The sequence below is a fragment of the Amblyraja radiata genome, chromosome 28 (genome assembly GCF_010909765.2).
Source record: "Amblyraja radiata isolate CabotCenter1 chromosome 28, sAmbRad1.1.pri, whole genome shotgun sequence".
Lineage (NCBI taxonomy): Eukaryota > Metazoa > Chordata > Chondrichthyes > Rajiformes > Rajidae > Amblyraja > Amblyraja radiata.
In genome coordinates, this window is record NC_045983.1 from 36,243,754 (window position 1) to 36,265,664 (window position 21,911).

Genomic DNA, 21,911 nt, shown 5'->3' on the forward strand with positions numbered 1-21,911 from the left:
TTCCCTCCATAGATGCTGCCGAAGCCACTGAGTTCCTCCAGCAGTTTGTTTTCCTATTAAGTAACATGTTTATTAAGTTATATAATATGGAATAACAAAAGCTGAGTAGCCTTTCATTGGCATTTCCTGACAGGTCAGAAGAGACTAGAAGAGTACTCAGCTAATGTAGTCACATTTATAACAGCATGCTTCTCATTTAAAAGTCTTCTCATTTAAAAAACATTTTAATGCCCCTGTCCCACTTAGGAAACCTGAACGGAAACCTCTGGAGACTTTGCACCCCACCCAAGGTAACACATGCTTGTATGATCTACAGTATTTGTTAGATTTACATTTGTTACATTTTTTCCAATGCTCAGTTTAGGAATAAAATATTTCTAAGGCAGTCCTTTATACCTGCAAATGGTGAACTTTCTGCAGGCTTGTCTTCTGTCAAGTCTTTAAAGACTGCATATTTATCCACAGATGATGAAGCAGAGGTGCCTGAAATTGGTGTCAGTAAAGTGTGCGCACTGAAAGACAGAATTCAAAAAACTATCTCAAACATCACTGTTCACAAATGCATGCCTGAAGAAGAACCATAAACTGCTTTTACCCATCCCTCTCCAATCACCACTTAACACCCAATTACAGCCTGACTGCAAAAGACTGCGGCCTCGTCCACTACCCACCCCCTCCGTGCTGCACAACATCAATCTGACCACTTCTCTATCATCTATCTATATCTATCTATATCTATAAAACTGTGTGTGTGGCTGTGTGTGTTTCTGACTTGTGGCTGCCAGCCTTTGATTCGTTGCCACGACAACACCCGACCCACAAACACCCTGATTTGTTCCATTTCGGTAGAGATTTCACTTTTCATTCCAAGTATCCACGCCTCATTAAATTTCGTCGTGATTATGTAGACTTTTTAAATCAAATCCTTCTCCTCCCCCTCCCCCCCCCCACTCACTCATTTTGTCGCCTCCTGCTGGCCAGCGACCATAACAGCTGCTGGCTGTCGCATCTCGCCTCAAAGACGCCATTTAAAAACTGCCACACTGCAGATTCCTGAGCTGCTTGAGTTGGAGGACCACGTCTCCTGTGGGGGCTACGGGTAGGGAACGGCTGCGTTGGGGGAGCAGACCCAACGGGTCTGCACTTGGTCTAGTATAATATTAAAACTCTGTGGCTGGCTGTGTGTGTGTGTGTGTGTGTGCGTGTGTGCGTGCGTGTGTGTGTCTGCCTGACTTACTTGTGGGTGCCAGCCTTTGATTCGTTGCTACGCCAACACCAGACCCAGAAACGCCGAGATTTTTTCCATTTCGGTAGAGATTTCACTTTTCATTACAAGTATTCACTCCTCATTAAATTTCGTCGTATTTATGTACACATTTTTAATAAAACCCTTCTCTCCCCCCCCCCCCCCACACCCACTCACTCATTTTGTTGCCTCCTGCTGGCCAGCGACCATTACGGCTGCTGGCGCCCGCCTCTCGCCTCAAAGACGCCATTTAAAAATAGCCGCACTGCTGAGTGCTGGAATCTTATGTTCGGGAACGGCTTGAGTTGGAGGACCACGTCTCCCGTGGGGGCTACGGGTAGGGAACGGCTGCGTTGGGGGAGCAGACTCAACGGGTCTGCACTTGGTCTAGTTAACAATAAAAATAGAGGAGGTGGAGAGGTTGTCAACATATGACAGACCTGCCATCCCGGGAATTAACCTCGTCAACCTACGCTGCACACCCGCAATAGCACGAATGCCCTTCCTCAAATTTGGAGACCAAAATGCACACAATACTCCAGGTGTGGTCTCATTAGGGCTCTGTACAACCACAGAAGCCATTAGCTTTCTTCACTGCCTGCTGTACATACATGCTTACCTTCAGTGAGTGATGAACAAGGACCTCCAGATCCCGTTGTACTTCCCCATTTCCCAACTTGACACCATTCAGATAGTAAGCTGCCTTCCTGTTTTTGCCACCAAAGTGGATAACCTCACATTTATCCGCATTAAACTGCATCTGCCATGCATCCGCCCACTCACCCAACCTGCCCAAGTCATCCTGCATTCTCACAGCATCCTCCTCACAGTTCACACTGCCACCCAGCTTTGTGTCATCTGCAAATTTGCTAATGTTACTTTGAATCTCTTCATCTAAATCAACGATTCATATTGTAAATAGCTGTGGTCCCAGCACCGAGCCTTGCGGTACCCCACTAGTCACTGCCATTCTGAAAGGGACCCGTTAATCCCTACTCTTTGTTTCCTGTCTGCCAACCAATTTCCTATCCATGTCAGTACCCTACCCCTAATTTAAAGTATTATGTTCAGTTCTGGGCACCATGTGATAGGAAAGATATTGTCAAGCTTGAAAGGGTTCAGAGAAGATTTAAGAGGATGTTACCAGGACTAGAGGGTGTGAGCTATAGGGAGAGGTTGAGTAGGCTGGGTCTCTATTCATGGAGCGCAGGAGGATAAGGGGTGATCTTATAGAGGTGTATAAAATTATGAGAGGAATAGACCAGGTAGATGCACAGAATCCTAGAGTAGGGGAATCGAGGACCAGAGGACATAGGTTCAAGGTGAAGGGGAAAAGATTTGATAGGAATCTAAGGGGTAATCTTTTCACACAAAGGGTGGTGGGTGTATGGAACAAGTTGCCAGAGGAGGTAGTTGAGGCTGGGACTATCCCAACATTTAAGAAATAGTTAGACAGGTACATGGATAGGACAGGTTTGGAGGGATATGGACCAAGTGCATGCAGGTGGGACTAGTGTAGCTAGGACACGTTGGCCGGTGTGGGCAAGTTGGGCCAAATGGCCTGTTTCCACACTGTATCACTCTATGACTCTATGATTGAATGGCGGAGTAGACTTGATGGGCCGAATGGCCTAATTCTACTATCATTTATGATCTTATGAAATGAATTAAAGATATGTAAAAAAGTATCCATGATTAAAGAAACAAACCATTGTTAGCTGTGGCCTAGGTGAAAACGGGTATGGACAATGAGAGTCAACACGACTCTGAAGTTGGTATAACTTGGGTGGGGGAGGGATGGAGAGGGGGGGGTGGGTGCAAGGATTACTTCAAGTTAGAGAAATTAATATTCATACCACTGGGTTTTAATGTGCATGAAAGAACTGCAGATGCTGGTTTAAATCAAGGGTAGGCACAAAATCCTGGAGTAACTCAGCATCCAGGCAGCATCTCCAGAGAGAAGGAATGGGTGATGTTTCGTGTCAAGACCCTACTTCAGACTGAGTTGTAAGCTGCCCAAGCAAAATATAAGATGATGTTCCTCCAATTTGTGCTTGGCCTCACTCTGACAATGGAGGAGGCCTAGGATAGAAAGGTCGGTGTGAGAATGGGAATTAAAGTGTTTGGCAACCAGGGAGATCAGGTAGTTCCAGGTGGACTGAGTGAAGGTGAAACGATCGCCCAGTCTACGTTTGGTCTTGCCGAAGAAGAAAGGGTCCACACCTTGAACAATGGATATAGTAGATGAGGCTGGAGGAGGTTTAGACTGCCAGTCTGAAGAAGGGTTTCGACCTGAAACGTTACCTATTCCTTCTCTCCAGATATGCTGTCTGACCTCTGAGTTACTCCAGCATTTTGTGTATATCTTTGACTGTATATTGTGTCAAACTAACGGAGTTCAATTTGGAAATCAGTTGGTTCAAATCCATAGTATGCAAGGTTCATTCCAGTCCACATTATTAGCTGTCCAAATGCAAGAGGGCACAGCATTCAATTTGAGAATGAAAGTTATATTAGAAAACACTGCTCTCTACGGCTGTCAATTTTACCAATAGGTTAAGGTGTCTAAAAATAGGATTGCAACAAGACTGCTGCCATGCTCTTTAAAGAAGGTAAAGTTCAAAGTAAATGAGTGTGGGATGTACATAACAATAATTCAAACCTGACTGCAGTTTGTGAGCCTGGGGCTTTCGATAAAATTCCAGAGGCTTCACTCTTGAATCCCTTGAATGAATCATCAGTTGCATTGTGTTGAGGAGCCTCCTGAAAATCCTGGAAGTCATCATCATCAGATTTAACAGCCTAGGTAAAAGAAAGGTTTTAATCTTCTGATATATTTAATCTTAACAATATTGTTTAGTTACTACTAATATATTATCACATATTTATTAAACACATCTCTAACTTTATTTGTTGGAGGGAAATACACCGAAGGTAGATCCTCTGACAAACATGTTGGAATACCTCAGCGGGACAGGCAACATCTCTGGAGAAAAGGAATGGTTGATGTTTCGGGTCGAGATTCTTCTTCAGACTGAGAACCAGGGGAGAGGGAAACTAAAGGTATGAAAAGGCACAGAACAAACAGCCAGGACTGATGACTCAGAAAGCTGAAGCCCACAAATTCAATCTCCTTTTCTTGATCTTCTAACAAAATATTTCAGCTTGAAACATTAACATCAGGGGAGAGAGAGACACAGTTAGATATATGGAATGGTACATGGGACATGAGGAATAGGAGTGGAATTAGGCCATTCGGCCCATCAAGTCTTTCAATCATGGCTGATCTATCTCTCCCTCCTAACCAATTCTCCTGCCTTCTCCCCGTAACCTGACACCTGTACTGATCAAGGGTAAGGTGTGAAAATGGGAGATCAAAGGGGACGAAGTTCAAGGAGAATAGATCATTGTTAGCTAGGGGAAGGTGATATATAAAGATAAAATCTAATTAGAAGGACAGTCAGACTGGTCGGAGAACTAGTGTTCAAAAGGGAACTGCAGATGCTGGAATATCGAAGGTACACAAAATTGCTGGGGAAACTCAGCGGGTGCAGCAGCATCTATGGAGCGAAGGAAATAGGCGACGTTTCGGGCCGAAACCCTTCTTCAGACTGATGGGGGGTGGAGAAAGAAGGAAAAGGGGAGGAGGAGGAGGAGCCCAAGGGCGGGCGGATGGGAGGGTGGGAGGAGACAGCTAGAGGGTTAAGGAAGGGGAGGAGACAGCAAGGGCTAGCAAAATTGGGAGAATTCAATGTTAATGCCATACGGACGCAAGGTCCCCAGACGGAATATGAGGTGCTGTTCCTCCAATTTCCGCTGTTGCTCACTCTGGCAATGGAGGAGACCCAGGACAGAGAGGTCGGATTGGGAATGGGAGGGGGAGTTGAAGTGCTGAGCCACCGGGAGTTCAGGTAGGTTATTGCGGACTGAGCAGAGGTGTTCGGCGAAACGATCGCCCAACCTACGCTTGGTCTCCCCGATGTAAATCAGCTGACATCTAGAGCAGCGGATGCAGTAGATGAGGTTGGAGGAGATACAGGTGAACCTTTGTCGCACCTGGAACTGACTGCTTGGGTCCTTGAATGGAGTCGAGGGGGGAGGTGAAGGGACAGGTGTTGCATTTCTTGCGGTTGCAACGGAAAGTGCCCGGGGAGGGGGTGGTGCGGGAGGGAAGGGAAGAATTGACGAGGGAGTTGCGGAGGGAGCGGTCTTTGCGGAAGGCAGACATGGGGGGAGATGGGAAGATTTGGCGAGTGGTGGGGTCACATTGGAGGTGGCGGAAATGGCGGAGGATTATGTGTTGTATTTGCCGGCTGGTGGGGTGAAAGGTGAGGACCAGAGGGACTCTGCCCTTGTTGCGAGTGCGGGGATGGGGAGAGAGAGCAGTGTTACGGGGTATGGATGAGACCCTGGTGTGAGCCTCATCTATGGTGGCGGAGGGGAATCCCCGTTCCCTGAAGAACGAGGAGACCAAGCGTAGGTTGGGCGATCGTTTCGCCGAACACCTCCGCTCAGTCCGCAATAACCTACCTGAACTCCCGGTGGCTCAGCACTTCAACTCCCCCTCCCATTCCCAATCCGACCTCTCTGTCCTGGGTCTCCTCCATTGCCAGAGTGAGCAACAGCGGAAATTGGAGGAACAGCACCTCATATTCCGTCTGGGGACCTTGCGTCCGTATGGCATTAACATTGAATTCTCCCAATTTTGCTAGCCCTTGCTGTCTCCTCCCCTTCCTTAACCCTCTAGCTGTCTCCTCCCACCCTCCCATCCGCCCGTCCTCGGGCTCCTCCTCCTCCTCCCCTTTTCCTTCTTTCTCCCCCCCCCCCCACCCCCCATCAGTCTGAAGAAGGGGTTCGGCTCGAAACGTCGCCTATTTCCTTCGCTCCATAGATGCTGCTGCACCCGCTGAGTTTCCCCAGCAATTTTGTGTACGGTCGGAGAACTAGGATGGGGGAGGATGGAGAGAGAGGGAAAGAAAAGGTTACTTGAAATTAGAGAAATCAAAATCCATACCGCTGGGGTGCAAGCTACCCAAGCGGAATATGAGGTACTGTTCCTCCTATTTTGTTGGGCCTCACTCTGACAGTGGAGGACGCCCAGGACGGAAAGGTCAGTGCGGGAATGGGAGGGGGAATAAAATGTTTAACAACCGGGAGATCAGGTAGGTCTAGGCGGACTGAGCAAAGGTGTTCAGTGAAACCATTGGCGAGCCTGCGCTTGGTTTCATCGATATATCAAGTTCACACCAGGAACAGCGGATACAGTAGATGAGGTTGGAGGAGGTGCAGCAAGTGAACCTCTGCCTCACCTGAAAGGACTGTCAGGGTGCTTGGACGGAGTCTTTATTCATTGGACCCACACAGTCAAAATTATCACATGTAACTTTGTCTCAATTGTTTCAGCGTAAAAAAATAACGACAAGCAACCTTTAAAATGTACTTTTGAAAAATCATTATGAATCAGTGATTTATTTTTCATAAGGTTTCCTGTTTTCATGAAAATCTGGAAGCCATGCAGTCCACCAAGTCCATACTGATTACCAGCATAGCAATCCCATCAAACAAATTCCACCTCGTCTTCTTCCGCTGTAGCTCATGTTCATAATTCATAGGAGAAGAATTAAGCCATTTGGCCCATCGCCTACTCCGCCATTCAATCATTGCTGATTTCTCGTTCTCTCTCAACCCTATTCTCCTCCCTTCTGTCCAATTCCATAGATTCACGACCCTCTGACTGAAGAAATTACTCCTCATCTCCTTCCTAAAGGTTCATCCTTTTATTCTGAGGCTAAGGCCTCTTGTCCCAGACTCTTCCACTTGTGGAAACATCCTTTCCACATCCATTCAATCCACTATACAGTAAGTTTGTGTGAGGTTCCCCCCCATCCTTCTAAACTCCAGCGAGTACAGGCCCAGTGCCATCAAACACTCATCATACGTTAACCCATTCATCCCTGGGATCATTCTTGTAAACCTCCTCTGGAACATCTCCTCTGGCACATCCTTCCACAGATATGGGGGCCATAACTGCTCACAATACTCCAAATGCAGTCAGAAAAGTGCCTTATAAAGCTTCAGCATTACATCTCTGTTTTTCTATTCTAGTCCTGTCAAAATAAATGCTGCCATTGCATATGCCTTCCTTACTACCGATTCGACTTGCAAATTAACATTATGGGAATCCTGCACCAGCACTCCCAAGTCCCTTTCCACCTCAAATTTTTGGATTCACTCCCCATTTATAAAATAGTCTTCTTCTTCATTCCTACTACCAAAATGCATGAAGCGACAATTTGCTACATTGTATTCCATCTGCCACTTTTTTGACCACTCCCAACCTGTACAACCCTTCTGCAGAGTCCCTCCACCTATCTTTGTATCATCGGCAAACTTGGTCACAAAGCCTTCAATTCTATCATCCAAATTATTGATATACCACGTGAAGAGTAGCGGCCCCAGCACCGGCCCCTGCAGAACTCTGCTAGTCACTGGCATCCAACTACAGAAAAGCCCCCTTTATTACCACTCTATGCCTTCTGCCATCCAGTCAACCTGCTATCCATGCTAGTATCTTCCCTCTGATACCATGGACTCTCATCTTGATTAGCAGACACGTGTAGCACCTTATCAAAGGCCTCCTGAAAATCTAGGTAAAAAAAACATCCACCGACTCTCCTTTATCTATCCTGCTATTTACTTCATCAAAGAATTCCAACAATTTCATCGGACAAGATCTCCCTTTCACAAAACCTTGTTGACTTTGGCCTTTTGCCGATCCCAAGAACCCTGCTGTTAAGGGTTATATCTTTAATTGCATATTTTTCTCCTTACATTCAATCTTCCAAAGTGCAAACCTCTCATTTGCTCAGATTAAACTCTATCTGCCATTTCACCAATTTCTGATCTGCATCCCGCTGTATACCTTGACACCCTTCCTCGCAGTCTGTGACCCCAACAATCTGAAAACTTACTAACTTGTCGACATTTAAATATCAGTCATTAATTATAACAGCAGAGGTCCCAACACAGATTCCTCTGGAACTCCACTGGTCACAGATCTCCAGCATGAATATTGACCTTCCACCACAAGCCTGTGTCTTCTATCAGTAAATTAATTCTGAATCCATAAAACCAAGTCACTGTTAATCCCATGTATGTTTATGTTTATCTTCTGGATCAGCCTACCATGAGGGACCAAATCAAATGACTTAACTAAAATCCATGTAAACAACAGCCACCACCTCATCAATCCCCTTCATCACCTCATCAAAAAACCTGATTGTGTTTAGTTTGGATACAATGCAGAAACAGGCTCTTCGGCCCACCAACCTGCGATCCCCACACATGAATACTATCCTACACTAGGACCAATTTTTTGCATTTATACCAAGCCAATTAACCTACAAACCTATACGTCTTTGGTGTGTGGGAGGAAACTGAAGTCTCGGAGAAAAACCCACACAGGTCATGGGGAGAATGTACAAGCTCCATAGTGACAAGTACCCGTAGCTGTACCCATAGTGACAAGAACTCGGGATGCTGGAGCTGTACGTGCTGTATCTCTATCTCTGTGCTACTGTGCAAGTACGATGTGAGATGTGTCCTGCTGTGTACCAAGCCATACTGACTGTTCCTAATTAACCCAAAATGGAAGTAAATCCTATCCCAAAGAATAATCCCCATTTACTTTCTTACCATTGACTTGAGGCTCACTGGCCTATAATTCCCTGGATAATCTCTAGGACAGTGGCCTTCATTAGTGAGGGTTTTGAGTATGGAGGTTGGGATGATACTGTTGTATAAGATATTGGTGAGACCGCATTTGGAGATTGAGGGGGGATCTTATAGAAACTTACAAAATTCTTAAGGGGTTGAACAGGCTAGATGCAGGAAGATTATTCCAGATGTTGGGGAAGTCCAGAACTAGGGGTCACAGTTTAAGGATAAGGGGGAAATCTTTTAGGACCGAGACGAGAAAATCATTTTTTACACAGAGAGTGGTGAATCTGTGGAATTCTCTGACACAGAAGGTAGTTGAGGCCAGTTCATTGGCTATATTTAAGAGGGAATTAGATGTGGCCCTTGTGGCTAAAGAGATCAGGGGGTATGGAGAGAAGGCAGGGATGGGATACTGAGTTGGATGATCAGCCATGATCATATCGAATGGCGGTGCAGGCTCGAAGGGTCGAATGGCCTACTCCTGCACCTGTTTTCTATGTTTCTATGTTTCTATGGAGTATTATGTTCAGTTTTGGTCACCCTGCTATAGGAAGGATGTTGTTATGGTGGTAAGAGTTTAGTGGAGAAGATTTATGAGAATGTTACCAGGACTTGAGGCCCTGAGCTATAGGGAGAGGTAAGACGGGCCAGGATTTTACTCCTTGGATCAAAAGAGGCTGATGGGTGATCATATAGAGATCTATAAAATCAGAAGAGGAATAGAAGCGGAGGGTATTAGGGGTATACTGGATTAGGGGGTATTAGCCACAGGGAGAGGCTGGATAGACTTGGACTAGGTTCTGGATAGTTGATGGTGCTTGAAGAATTAATTCCAACACAGGGTCAAAGCTAAGAAGAGTGGACTTCCAACATGTTGATGAGAACACTGATCTGTTGACACACTGATTTGTTCTGTATTTATGCCTACAACATTCTGTTGTGCTGCAGCAAGCAGGAATTTCATTGTCCTATCTGGGACACATGACAATAAACTCACTTGACTCTAGACTTGTAACACATAGTGGGAATTGGGTTATGGGATGCTCACCTGCAATTACCAACCAGCTCTCAGAGCGCTATCAGGGTTGTACTTTGCACAGAAGCACAGTTTGTAAATAATGCAGGAGGCAATATATAATCAGCCAGTGCCTTGGAAGGAGAATCATCACTCTCAGGCAATAGCTGAAAGGTGTCTCTCATTACAACTTTATCATTGATCATTAAAGGAATACAAGTTTATCATACTTTTTCTATTTTTGTAGATTACCTCTGTAATTTTTTTTTCAAGGCAGCCAACTGATTATACTCTTTAAAAGATATTAACTTTATTCCTGTTATTGGATATCTTTGGCGCATTGACTAGGTATGTTGCAAAACTTATTCAGCGGCGTTGCAGTTCTGCCGCTGCCCGTGTGCGTGACTTTGGCGCCTTTGAGGGGGGGGGGCGGGTTTAAAACGCGATTTTCTCTAGGCTGTTGAAATCGAAGTTGCTGACGAAAAATCGCTGCGAAATTCGTTTGCTGCAGGTATTTTTAAACTAAATTGGGTTATTTAATTGTTATAGTAGATTAAAAATCATCCTCTAAAGCCTCGAACCCCGACAACGGGACGGATCTCATGTAGGGGACAAGGCAAGTTAGGTTGTTATTTTTACATTAAAAAGGGCTTCTAAAGATCCATTTATTCAAAATGTTATGTTTCGAGTAGCTGACTTGGGGGCCCATTTAATCCCGCAGTATCTTTCTGGGCATATGGGCTACAAATCCACCGCAATGGCAGCGTTCCAAACCAGTGCGTTCCACAGAATCCCACTGGCAAGCTGATTTAAATGGCCATTAATTTACAGCAATTGAACACTAAATCCCTTCCATTTGGCCTATAAATTAATGTCAATGAGATTTAAAAATCATGTTTTATTGTGAATTCTTGTGTGAATGTTCTTTGGATACTTAGGCTATTTAAAAATGTTAATCTTTTCTTAAGAAATGGATTGATGTTTAGATCTAGTAATTGAATTTTGGAATTAGCTACAATTGGGTAACTAACTAATTATATGCTTTAATTTCAGGTCATCCAAGTAAGATTATTTAATATTTGTTTCAGAATGCTTCTATCTATAATAACTGAAAATGTCTTTCAGTTCTCTTAATTTTTAATAAAGTTATGGCCATTTCACTCTCCTTGATCACAGCTTTTGTGTTAAGTCAATGGAAAATCAATAGGGAACAAGATGCTAATTTCCGAGTATGAAAATGGCCATAACTTTTTTAATACTGAAGATATGAAAGTGAATTAGATGTCAAATTAAACTTCTTTTTATGCTTTATCTGATGGGATAAATTGCAGACTTGATTTTTATAAATCTCAAAATTTTGTGACATTGCTACACTGACCAACAGAAGTAATTGTTTCATGAGAATGCAGCATGGAGTACATTTTCTTGTTGTTAATGCTATGACAAACAGAAGGTGGCTGTCGATTATCTCAGCGCTATTTTACTTCCGTACCCAGCTCTCAATCACAGAAGCACCATGTGATTTGGTTAAGAATTTCTGGGATATCATGTACTTGTTGTTTTAATAATACTGTTACCTGATTGACAGGAAATGATGTCATAAAGCTACTGGAAACTGGGACAGTGCTACCACCCAGTGGCGTGGGAAGATCCATTCCTGCTTGAACAGACAGACTTGCACCCGAAGCCATGGAAAGCATGGGTTGCTGTGGAACTGAAGTCATCGCCATTGCATTTAGCGTAGGAAGAGGAGCTGATGAAAACTGGTTGAGATTTTCAAGATTCAATGCAGGAATGCCCCTCTGAAACAAAAAAAACACTGATTAGTATAATTTAGAACCAAATCACATTGGCCAATTATGCAGATATAATCCAATGTATATGCTAGGTATCCAGAAATAATAAGTTTCCAATACATTCACTTGCCTATTGAAAACAATATTTGACAGACCATAGGGCCCATCAATTTGACAACTTAAAGTTTGTACTTACTTTGATTTAGATGATGGGATTCAAAGTAACATTAGCAAATTTGCAGATGGCACAAAGCTGGGTGGCAGTGTGAACTGTGAGGAGGATGCTATGAGGATGAAGGGAGACTTGGACAGGTTGGTGAGTGGGCAGATGCATGGCAGATGCAGTTTAATGTGGATAAATGTGAGGTTATCCACTTTGGTGGTAAAAACAGGAAGGCAGATTATTATCTAAGGGGTGTCAAGTTGGGAAAAGGGGAACTAGAACGGGATTTGGGGGGTCCTTGTTCATCAGTCACTGAAAGTAAGCATGCAGGTACAGCAGGCAATGAAGAAAGCGAATGGCATATTGACCTTCATAACAAGAGGAGACGAGTATAGGAGCAAAGAGGTCCTTCTGCAGTTGTACAGGGCCCTAATTTGAGGAAGGATATTCTTGCAATTGAGGGAGTGCAGCGTAGGTTCACGGTTAATTCCCGGGATGGCGAGACTGTCATATGTTGATAGAATGGAGCGGCTGGGCTTGTATACTCTGGAATTTAGAAGGGTGAGAGGGGATCTTATTGAAACATATAAGACTATTAAGGGTTTGGATACACTTGAGGCAGGAAACATGTTCCCAATGTTGGGGGAGTCCAGAACCAGGGGCTACAGTTTAAGAATAAGGGGTAAGCCATTTAGAACGTAGATGAGGAAATACTTTTTCACACAGAGAGTTGTGAGTCTGTGGAATTCTCTGAGGGCGGTGGAGGCCGGTTCTCTGGATACTTTCAAGAGAGAGTTAGATAGAGCTCTTAAAGATATGCGGAGTCATGGGGATATGGGGAGAAGGCAGGAACGGGGTACTGATTGTGGATGATCAGCCATGATCACATTGAATGGCGGTGCTGGCTCGATGGGGCGAATGGCCTACTCCTGCACCTATTGTCTATTGTCAGTCAAATGCGAGGCCACTGACAGTGATTGTCGGCATTGCAATGAGATATTTTCAAAGAAACTGTTATTTTATGGTATTTTAAATGTTATTGATACAGTTGGGATTATAAATGCTTTGGGAGTTGTCAGGGGGAATCCATTAGCTTCATTATAGATGAAGCCTGACTAATCAAGAACCTGGCAATCACTGCTTTAAAAATACCCTTAGAGGTGGCCTCCACTGCCCTCTGTAGCAATGAATTCCACAGATTCACTACCCTGAAGCTTAAGAAATTCCTCCTCATCTCCTTTCTAAAGGTTCGTCGTTTCACTATGAGGCTATGCCCCTGGTCATAGACTCCCTGTACTGGAAATACCCTTGCCACTTCTACTCTATGCAGGCCTTTGATTAGTCGGTAGGTTTCAATAAGATCCCTCTTAATCCTTCTAAGTGAATACACGCCCAGAGCCATGAAATGGTCCTCATACGTTAACCCAAACCTCCTCTGGACCCTCTCCAATGCCAGCACAGTGGCGTAGCAGTAGAGTTGCTGCCTTACAGTGCCAGTGACCTGGGTTCGATCCGGACTATGGGTGCTGTCTGCTGTGCTCTGGTCTCTTCACACATTCTAAATGTGTAAAGGTTAGTAGGTTAATTGGCTTTTGTAAAAATTGTAAATTGTCCCTAGTGTGTAGGGTAGTGCTAGTGTACGGGGGTAATCGTTGGTCAGCGTGGACTCAGTGGGCCGAAGGGCCTGTTTCTGTGCAGCAACTAAAGTCTAAATCGTTTCCTCAGATCTGCGGCCCAAAACTGCTCCCAATACTCCAAATATGGTCTGGCCAGTACCTTATAAACCCTCAGCATTACATCCTTGCTTATATATTAGTCCTCTCAAAATGAATGCTAACGTGCATTTGTTTCCTAACTACCAACTCAACCTGCAAATTAACCCTTTAGGAACAGAACCATAGAAACATAGAAAATAGGTACAGGAGTAGGCCATTCGGCCCTTCGAGCCTGCACCGCCATTCAATATGATCATGGCTAATCATCCAACTCAGTATCCTGTACCTGCCTTCTCTCCATACCCCCTGATGCCTTTAGCCACAAGGGCCACATCTAACTGCCTCCTAAATATAGCCAATGAACTGGCCTCAACTACCTTCTGTGGCAGAGAATTCCACAGATTCACCACTCTCTGTGTGAAAAATGTTTTTCTCATCTCGGTCCTAAAAGACTTCCCATTATCCTTAAACTGTGACCCCTTGTTCTGGACTTCCCCAACATCGGGAACAATCTTCCTGCATCTAGCCTGTCCAACCCCTTAAGAATTAATAAGCTTCTATAAGATCCCCACTCAATCTTCTAAATCCCGCACCAGCACCCTCAAGTCCCTTTGCATCTCACATTTCTCAATCTCTTCCCTTTTAAAAAAGAGTCTACGCCTATTAAACAATCTCAATAATACTTTCAAAACATGCTGATGGTCAGTTATGAGATATTTAAGATTGTTTTGTACTACTGAATCACATTAATAGCTCTACAGTACCCTTTATAATGTTTGGGACAAAGACCCATCATTTATTTATTTGCCTCTGTACACCACAATTTCAGATTTGTAATAGAAAAAAATCACATGTGGTTAAAGTGCACATTGTCAGATTTTATTAAAGGCCATTTTTATACATTTTGGCTTCACCATGTAGAAATTACAGCAGTGTTATTAATTATAGAAAATAGCCAATGTTACAATACCTGTGACATGGCTACCATAGCCAATACTGTATACAGTTCCTCTTTCGTTAGTTTGCCAGGAGTTGCGCGATTAGCAAGAGCCCATATTTGGCCCAGCATCTCTCTGGGTAATCCCGATGACAGAAGAATTGGATAAAGTTTTGCTGTCTCAATACCCACAGGGGAGAGAGTGACTTCAAGAACTTTCCTGTAGAGTTCTGTTGGAATATTATTTAGGTGGAATTTACAGAAATGAAAAGTCAGCAGAGTTAAATTATAATTATCTTGCTTGTATTTCCTAAAATTGAATTGTTTGAGTACATTATAGACATAAGTGGGGTCTCAAACCCCCTGTCCAACATCAGTGAGGTTATATGCCATCACCACCATCCAAAGGACAATGAGAGATGGGCAATAAATGGTGACCTTGCCTGTCAAGACAACACCCCAAAGAATGAATGAAAATACATGGGAGCACCATGTGAAAAAAAGCCCATGAATCACTTTCAGCTGGAGGTTTGAACAAACAAAATCCACTGTACCTGGGACAAGATTGTCATTGAACAGCCATGGAGGAAGCATGGGTTGAAGCGTATCCTGTGCAGGGTACACACCGACACCTAAGGAAATAAAGTAAATGACTACTTACTAAGTGAAATAAAATAGCTAGCCTGGTGTAAGACTTATTCCAGAAATATGTTATTTATGTTGCAATGTGACAGTTTCATAATATGCCGAATTCCAGTTTAAGATTTCTGTAAAACATCCAAGATGATCAGTAAAATGTTAATCAAAGAAAAAAAAATATATTAAACCAAGTTCTTTATGGTCATTCAATCCTTGGAACATGTTTGATATATCAGATACTTCCCTCATTGGTCAATAAACCAATACATTGTTAAACCTGATAAATTGAAAGTGTCAGGAGTTAAATACAGAACCAGTAGTCGCCATTTTTCCAAGAGATTCTTTCACTTTTGCAACTGGCTTTTATCGGTTATATTATAACCCTAACCCTAATGGAGACCAACACCATCACACTTTTCATTTGAATTTTCTGATATACATGAACCGTGTGCTAACTAGACTGTTCTGGCCTCCTCCTGAACCGGCCACCAGACTGCACTATTCCCTCTCCTTTTGGGTAACCATCTAACCTCCTCTCAGTCCTCCTCCAAAGTACTGCAATAATCATATATATTCACATTACGCTGTTGCAACCCAATGTGGCAAGATGACCACACACAACTGCAGCTGTTAAAGTCACTATGGTGTCCCATGAAAGGACACTGCTTACACTTGAACATATAATAAACAATACTGTATTACTGGAATACAATCTGCACACACATATACATTGCTGGTAACATACCAGCTTTATTCTAGTTCATAATCTGGTTTTCATCACAAAGAAATAAAACGTGATGGCTTGGTAATAGGTAGGCCATGATTTAACAGAGTTTCCTCTAGGTACTCTGGAATTTGTCAAATGTTTACTCTGGCAATATGTAGAGAGCCCCACATGGGGAGTGGGTTATGCTTGATCCAGTTTTGGGAAATTGGGAGACACAAGTGGATGAAGTGTTCGTGAATGAGCCTTTTGGGACCAGCGACCATTGTTCGATTAGGTTTAAGATAGTTATGGAGAGAGACACAGCAAGCCCACGAGTTAAAATTCTAAATTGCAGCAGGGCCAACTTTGAGGGTATCAGACAAAAACTCACTCAGGTTGACTGCAGTAGGTTGTTTGAAGGAAAAGGAACGTCAGGAAAGTGGGTTGTTTTTAAAAGTGTGCTGATAAGTCCAGAACATGCACGTTCCCGTTAGAGTGAAGGGCAAAGCAGATAAGTGTAAGGAAGCATGGATGACGAAGGGAATAGCGGCTCAGGTCAAGAGTAAGAAGGAGGCAGCGGCAGGTATAAGCCACTGAGATCAAGTGTACCTCTGGAGGAGTTCCAGAAACTAAGGAGCAAGCTAAAAAATTAAATCAGGAGGGCAAAATGGGGATAGGAGATAGCTGTGGCAGATAGCATTAACCACAATCCCAAGAGATTTTATGTACATAAATTGAGATAAGGGTACCAGAGAGAGAGAGTGGGACCCCTCAGCAATCAAAGTGGTTAACCCTGCATGGAGCCACAGGAGGGGCAAGGTCCTTAATGAGTATTTCTCTGATTTTTACTGTGGAGAAAGATACGAGAACTGGGGAACTTGGGTCAGTCAACGGAAGTGTCTTGAGAGCAGTCAATATTACGGCCGATGAGATGTTGAAGGTCCTGACAGAATGTAGACAAATCATCCAGGCAAAATCAGATATAGCCGAGTACACTGTGGGAAGCTAGAGAGGAAATTGCAGGCCCCCCTGGCTGAGATTTACGAGTCATCATTAAACACTGGTGAGGTAGGTTGCAGAAGACTGGAGGGTGGCAAATGTTGTGCCTCTATTGAAGGGCTCCAGTGAAAAGCCAGGAAAATACAGGCCATGGAGTCTAGCATCTGTGGTCAGTAGGTGACAAGAGAGTATTCTGAGGAATAAGATATACATGCACTGAGATGGACAAGGGCTGATTAGGGATAGTCAATATGGTTTTGTACCTGGGAGGTCATATCTCAAGCATCTGATTGTTTTTTGAAGATGGGACCAAAAAGGTTGATGAGGCTAGAGCTGTAGATGTTTCAGCAAGGCATTTACAAGGTTCTGTATGACCAGCTGCTCTGAAAGGTTAGAGCACATAGGATCCAAGGAGAGATAGCTGAATGGATAGAAAATTGGCTTCATGGAAGTGGGTGGTATTGCAGATAGTGAAGATGGTTGTCAAAAATTGTAACAGGATCTTTACCAGTTGGGCAGGTGGGCTGTAGAGCAGAGGGATCCAGGTGTGCAGGTAACATAGTTCCTTGAAAGTGGCATTGCTGGTAGATAGGGTGGTCAAAAAGGCTTTTGGCACTTTGGCCATCATCAGTCAGAGTATTGAGTATATATTGAATACATTGTCTATATCTCTCGTTTCCCTTATCCCTAACTAGTCTGAAGGGTCTCAACCCGAAACATCACCCATTCCTTCTCTCAAGAGATGCTGCCTGTCCCGCTGAGTTACTCCAGCTTTTTGTGTCTATCTTCGGTTTAAACCAGCATCTGTATTCCTTTCCACTCACATTGAGTATAGATGTTGGAGGGTCATATTGCAGTTATATTAGACATTGATGAGGCCACATTTACAATATATGTTCAGTTTTGGTCACCATGTTATAAGAAAGGGTGCAGAGGAGATACAAGAATGTTGACAGGACTTGAGGACCTGTTCTACTGAAGTGGTTGAGCAGGCTAGGACTTTTTTCCTTGGAGCGCAGGAGGGTGAGGGGTGATCTTAAATGTGTACAAAATCATGAAAGGTATAGATCGGGTAAATGCATAGTGTCTCTTGCCCAGAGTAGGGGAATCGAGAACCAGAGGACATAGGTTTAAGGTATGGGGGAAAAGATTTAATAGGAGCCTGATGGATAACATTTTTACACAAAGAGTGGTGGGTATATGGAATGAGCTGCCGGAGGAGGTAGTTGAGGCACGTACTATCACAACGTTTAAGAAACATTTAGACATGTACGTGGATAGGATAGGATAGGTTTAGAGGGATGTGGGCCAAACGCAGACAGATGTGACTAATGTAGATGGGACATGTTGATCAGCGTGGGCAGGTTGGGCCGATGTATCCATGCTGTATGACTCTATGACTGGATTGAAAATTGGCTTCATGTAAGGAAGCAGATGATGATGGTGGAAGATTGTTTTTCAGAATGGAGGCTCGTGACTAGTGGTGTACCTCAGGGTTCTGTGCTGGGTCCATTGCTGTTTGTCATCTATATCAATGATTTGGATGAGAACATACGAAGCAGAATTAGTAAGTTTACAGATGACACTGAAATGTTGGAACGACCCGGAGCGGGGCCGTGCATCGACCAGCGTGGCTTTAATGGCCGAGGGACATTCCAGCGCCCGCCGGGGGCTCCAACATTGTGACTTTTGGGCCTGGAGCGGAGCCGTACATCGCCCGGCGCGGCCTAAAATGGCCGTGGGACTTACCATCGCCCGCCTGGGGCTTCAACATCGGGAGAAAAATGGAGAGCAGGGGAGAGAAAAGACTTTGCCTTCCATCACAGTGAGGAGGAGGTTCACTGTGATGGATTGGTTGTGTGTCCAGTAGGAATTGTTTTTTTGTTTGTATGGCTGTAGAAACAGAGTTTCGTTTGAGCCTCACTGAGGTTCAAATGACAATAAATATTGTATTATTGTATTGTAATGGATGGCAGTGTAAAATGTGTGGCAAAATGATTGTCAAAAGTTACAGCAGTATCGTGATCAATTGGGCGGGGGGGGGGTTGAGGAATGGTTAATGGAGTTTAATACAGAGAAGTTCGAAGTGTTGTATTTTGGGAAGTCAAACCAGGGCCGGATCTACACACTGAATGGCAGGGCTCTGGGGAGTATTTCCTGGGGAGGAATCTACGAGTGCAGGTACATAATTCCTTGAAAGTAGCGTACAGGTGTCATGGTTATGGGGAGAAGGTAGGAGAATGGGGTTAGGAGCAAGAGATAGATCAGCCAGGATTGAAAGGCGGAGTAGACTTGATGGGCCGAATGGCCTAATTCTACTCCTATTCCTTATGACCTTATGACCAGTAGACAGAGTGGTCAAGAAGGCTTTCAGCACATTAGTTAGAGAAAATAAGTTGGGAGGTCAATTACAGTTGTACAAGACATGAAGATGAGGGGTGATCTTATAGAGGTATACACAATCATGAGTGGAATAGATAAGGTAAATGCAGAGTCCTTTACCCAAAGTAGGTGAATCGAGAACCAGAGGACATAGGTTTAAGGTGAGGGAGGGGGGGGGGCGGGGGTGGAAGATTTGATAGGAACCCGAGGGACAGCTTTTTACACAAAGAGTGATGGGTATATGGAGCGAGCTGAAAGTAGTTGAAACATTTAGACAAGTACATGGATAGGATAGGTTTAGAGATATGGCCAAACGCAGGCAGATGGGGCATATATTGACCAGCATGGGTAAGTTTAGCCTGTTTATGGGCCTGTTTTTATGCTGTGTAATTCCATGTTACAGCTACTATTATGAATCCCACACTAATGATTACCAAGCTTCCATAAGGCATGGAATTATTTTAAAACATCTGCAAAAATATTCAGAGACACAAGGAACTGCAGAAGCTGGTTGACAAAAAGGACAAGTTGCTGGAGAAACTCAGCAGGTCAGGCAGCATATTTAGAGAACATGCAAATTATTCATCTTTTTCTCCAAGGATTCAAGATTTGAGCCAAAGAATATTAACATAACCACAGAAAATAAAATAACAATCTTTGATATAATCATATATTTTAATATCAAGAATTTTTAACAATGAAAAATGTTGGTGGCATTTTTCGCTGGAGTCCAGCATTTCAATATCAACATTTCAACAAATTCAGTCAAGAAGGTTGCATGTAAATGGTCAAAGTGGAAGGTTAATTAATATCCTTATGATTACTTTAAGGTCCTCAAAGTCATCACAAGAGATTTTATTTTCTTATGTTTGACTTGCTTAATTACATGCAAAGATTAAACTTGAAGTACAATGCGTAACAGAATTCTTACAGCTGTATTGATCAACTGTGTTATAGAGGGGGAACTTGTTTTCACCTAAACCAGCACAGCAGCAGTCTATGAATAAAGTTCAATAAATGTTATAATAGACGAGGTGCAAAAACCTGTCATTCAGGCAAATAAATTGTGATAGATCAAAGAGACAATATGCGATGAGAAGTAATTATTAAAAGGTTAACAAATTATCAACTAAAATTATAAAGAGATATAATTGTTCTGACTTTGCGGAAGCCTGGTTATTAGTGATTGGAAAAAAAAGTTTGCTCACCACTCTCTTTGGCAGGTGACTCTGGCTCAGGTTCCTTTGGCATGTCTGCTGTGAAGACACCACTGAGACTTTCAGACTGGATGCCCCAGTTACAGGCCTTGGCACTGGGCTGAAACTGAGTCGAGACTGAGGCTTTAGACCCAAAGTGGGCCTTGGGCTCAGACTTGTTAAATTTAATGTGTGCCTGTTTGGGCATGCTGAAATCACAGGAAGCAAACATTTTCTCTTCTAATGAAAGGCCTAAACAAACAGGAGGTGGAACAAGTGTTTCCCAGCTTAGTTTAGTGAATTTTAAGTTAGTTACAATAAAATTTTAGACTTAAATATTAAGCCTGAGCTCCTAAAGATGCTGTAGCAATTAAGAATGCATCTTTTTTTTTTAGTCAAACATTCTCCTTTGACACAAAGGATCAAAAATCTAAAATAATTCATCATGGTTATGTTTTTATGAGTTGAAAAAATAAATTAATGTAATATATGTATAATATTTTGCAATCACACAAATTCAATATAATAATTTCCTTCTCATAATTTTTTTAAATTCGGTTTTTTAAAATGAACAATTTAAAATAAGTTCAGTACTTGTTACCTTGGCTGTGTTTTGCTGAATGCCCTGCTGTGGCATACAATGCAGTAGAAGCTTTAGGGTGGTGTGAGCTACCATGTTGGGCCGGAGCTGCAGCCAGCTCAGACTGCAGCCCAGACTCTAACGTGGGGCAGAAGGGTTGGAACTGCTGGAAACTGGTGGGAGCCGCAGGTGCGGCAGAATCAGGCCCTTGAACAAAGTCATTGAATTCTTCATCGTCAGAAAAAGCAGGGGATTGGGAAGGAGGGGCAGTTGATAGGGATGACTGGGGAGTATCTGTAAAATGGATAAATCAAAATAAGGCAACACAAATTAAACTAAAATAATAAGAAAATACAAGTACATATAGACTGATTAATATATTATGTCTCTGTATTAAACGCAGTTTGTCTATTTCTAAGAACATGACAGTGAAGCTCAAACTACAAAAGCCTTTCAGAACATACTTCAGCACCTCTCTGAAGAAGGGTCTCAACCCGAAATGTCACCCATTCCTTCTCTCCAGAGATGCTGCCTGACCCCCTGAGTTGCTCCAGCATGTTGTGTCTACAAGCAATTCTCCTCTTTATCTCAGAAATTAACCCTTTTTATGTGTTCTGCATGAAGGAAAATTGATGTGAAAATTGAAAATTGATAACCACCCGAAAGATTAGTAAAAATAAAGCATGGAAACCAGCAGATACATTGCTGATGTAGACAGCTATTTCGTGGTAAAATGCCATAGTTCACAGGGAGACAAAAATGCTGGAGAAACTCAGTGGGTGAGGCAGCATCTATCAAATAGTCTACAGGAACATTTC

The 21,911-nt window shown here is 43.2% G+C and overlaps 1 protein-coding gene across 13 annotated transcripts in view; it reads right to left on the minus strand.

Moving 5' to 3' along the window:
- The window catches only part of synrg (synergin gamma), a 134,231-nt gene that overhangs the window by 73,340 nt on the left and 38,980 nt on the right, over positions 1 to 21,911 (minus strand). For 10 of the 13 annotated variants that reach the window (XM_033046342.1, XM_033046343.1, XM_033046344.1 and 7 more), the window contains 7 exons: positions 21,115 to 21,387; positions 20,526 to 20,765; positions 15,146 to 15,223; positions 14,625 to 14,821; positions 11,558 to 11,782; positions 3,909 to 4,048; positions 397 to 512 (listed from right to left, as the gene is read on the minus strand). In XM_033046342.1, the coding sequence (XP_032902233.1) occupies positions 397 to 512; positions 3,909 to 4,048; positions 11,558 to 11,782; positions 14,625 to 14,821; positions 15,146 to 15,223; positions 20,526 to 20,765; positions 21,115 to 21,387 (1,269 nt within the window). The remainder of the gene's footprint in view (positions 1 to 396; positions 513 to 3,908; positions 4,049 to 11,557; positions 11,783 to 14,624; positions 14,822 to 15,145; positions 15,224 to 20,525; positions 20,766 to 21,114; positions 21,388 to 21,911) is intronic. The other 3 variants (XM_033046349.1, XM_033046348.1, XM_033046347.1) reach the window with 1 other exon arrangement.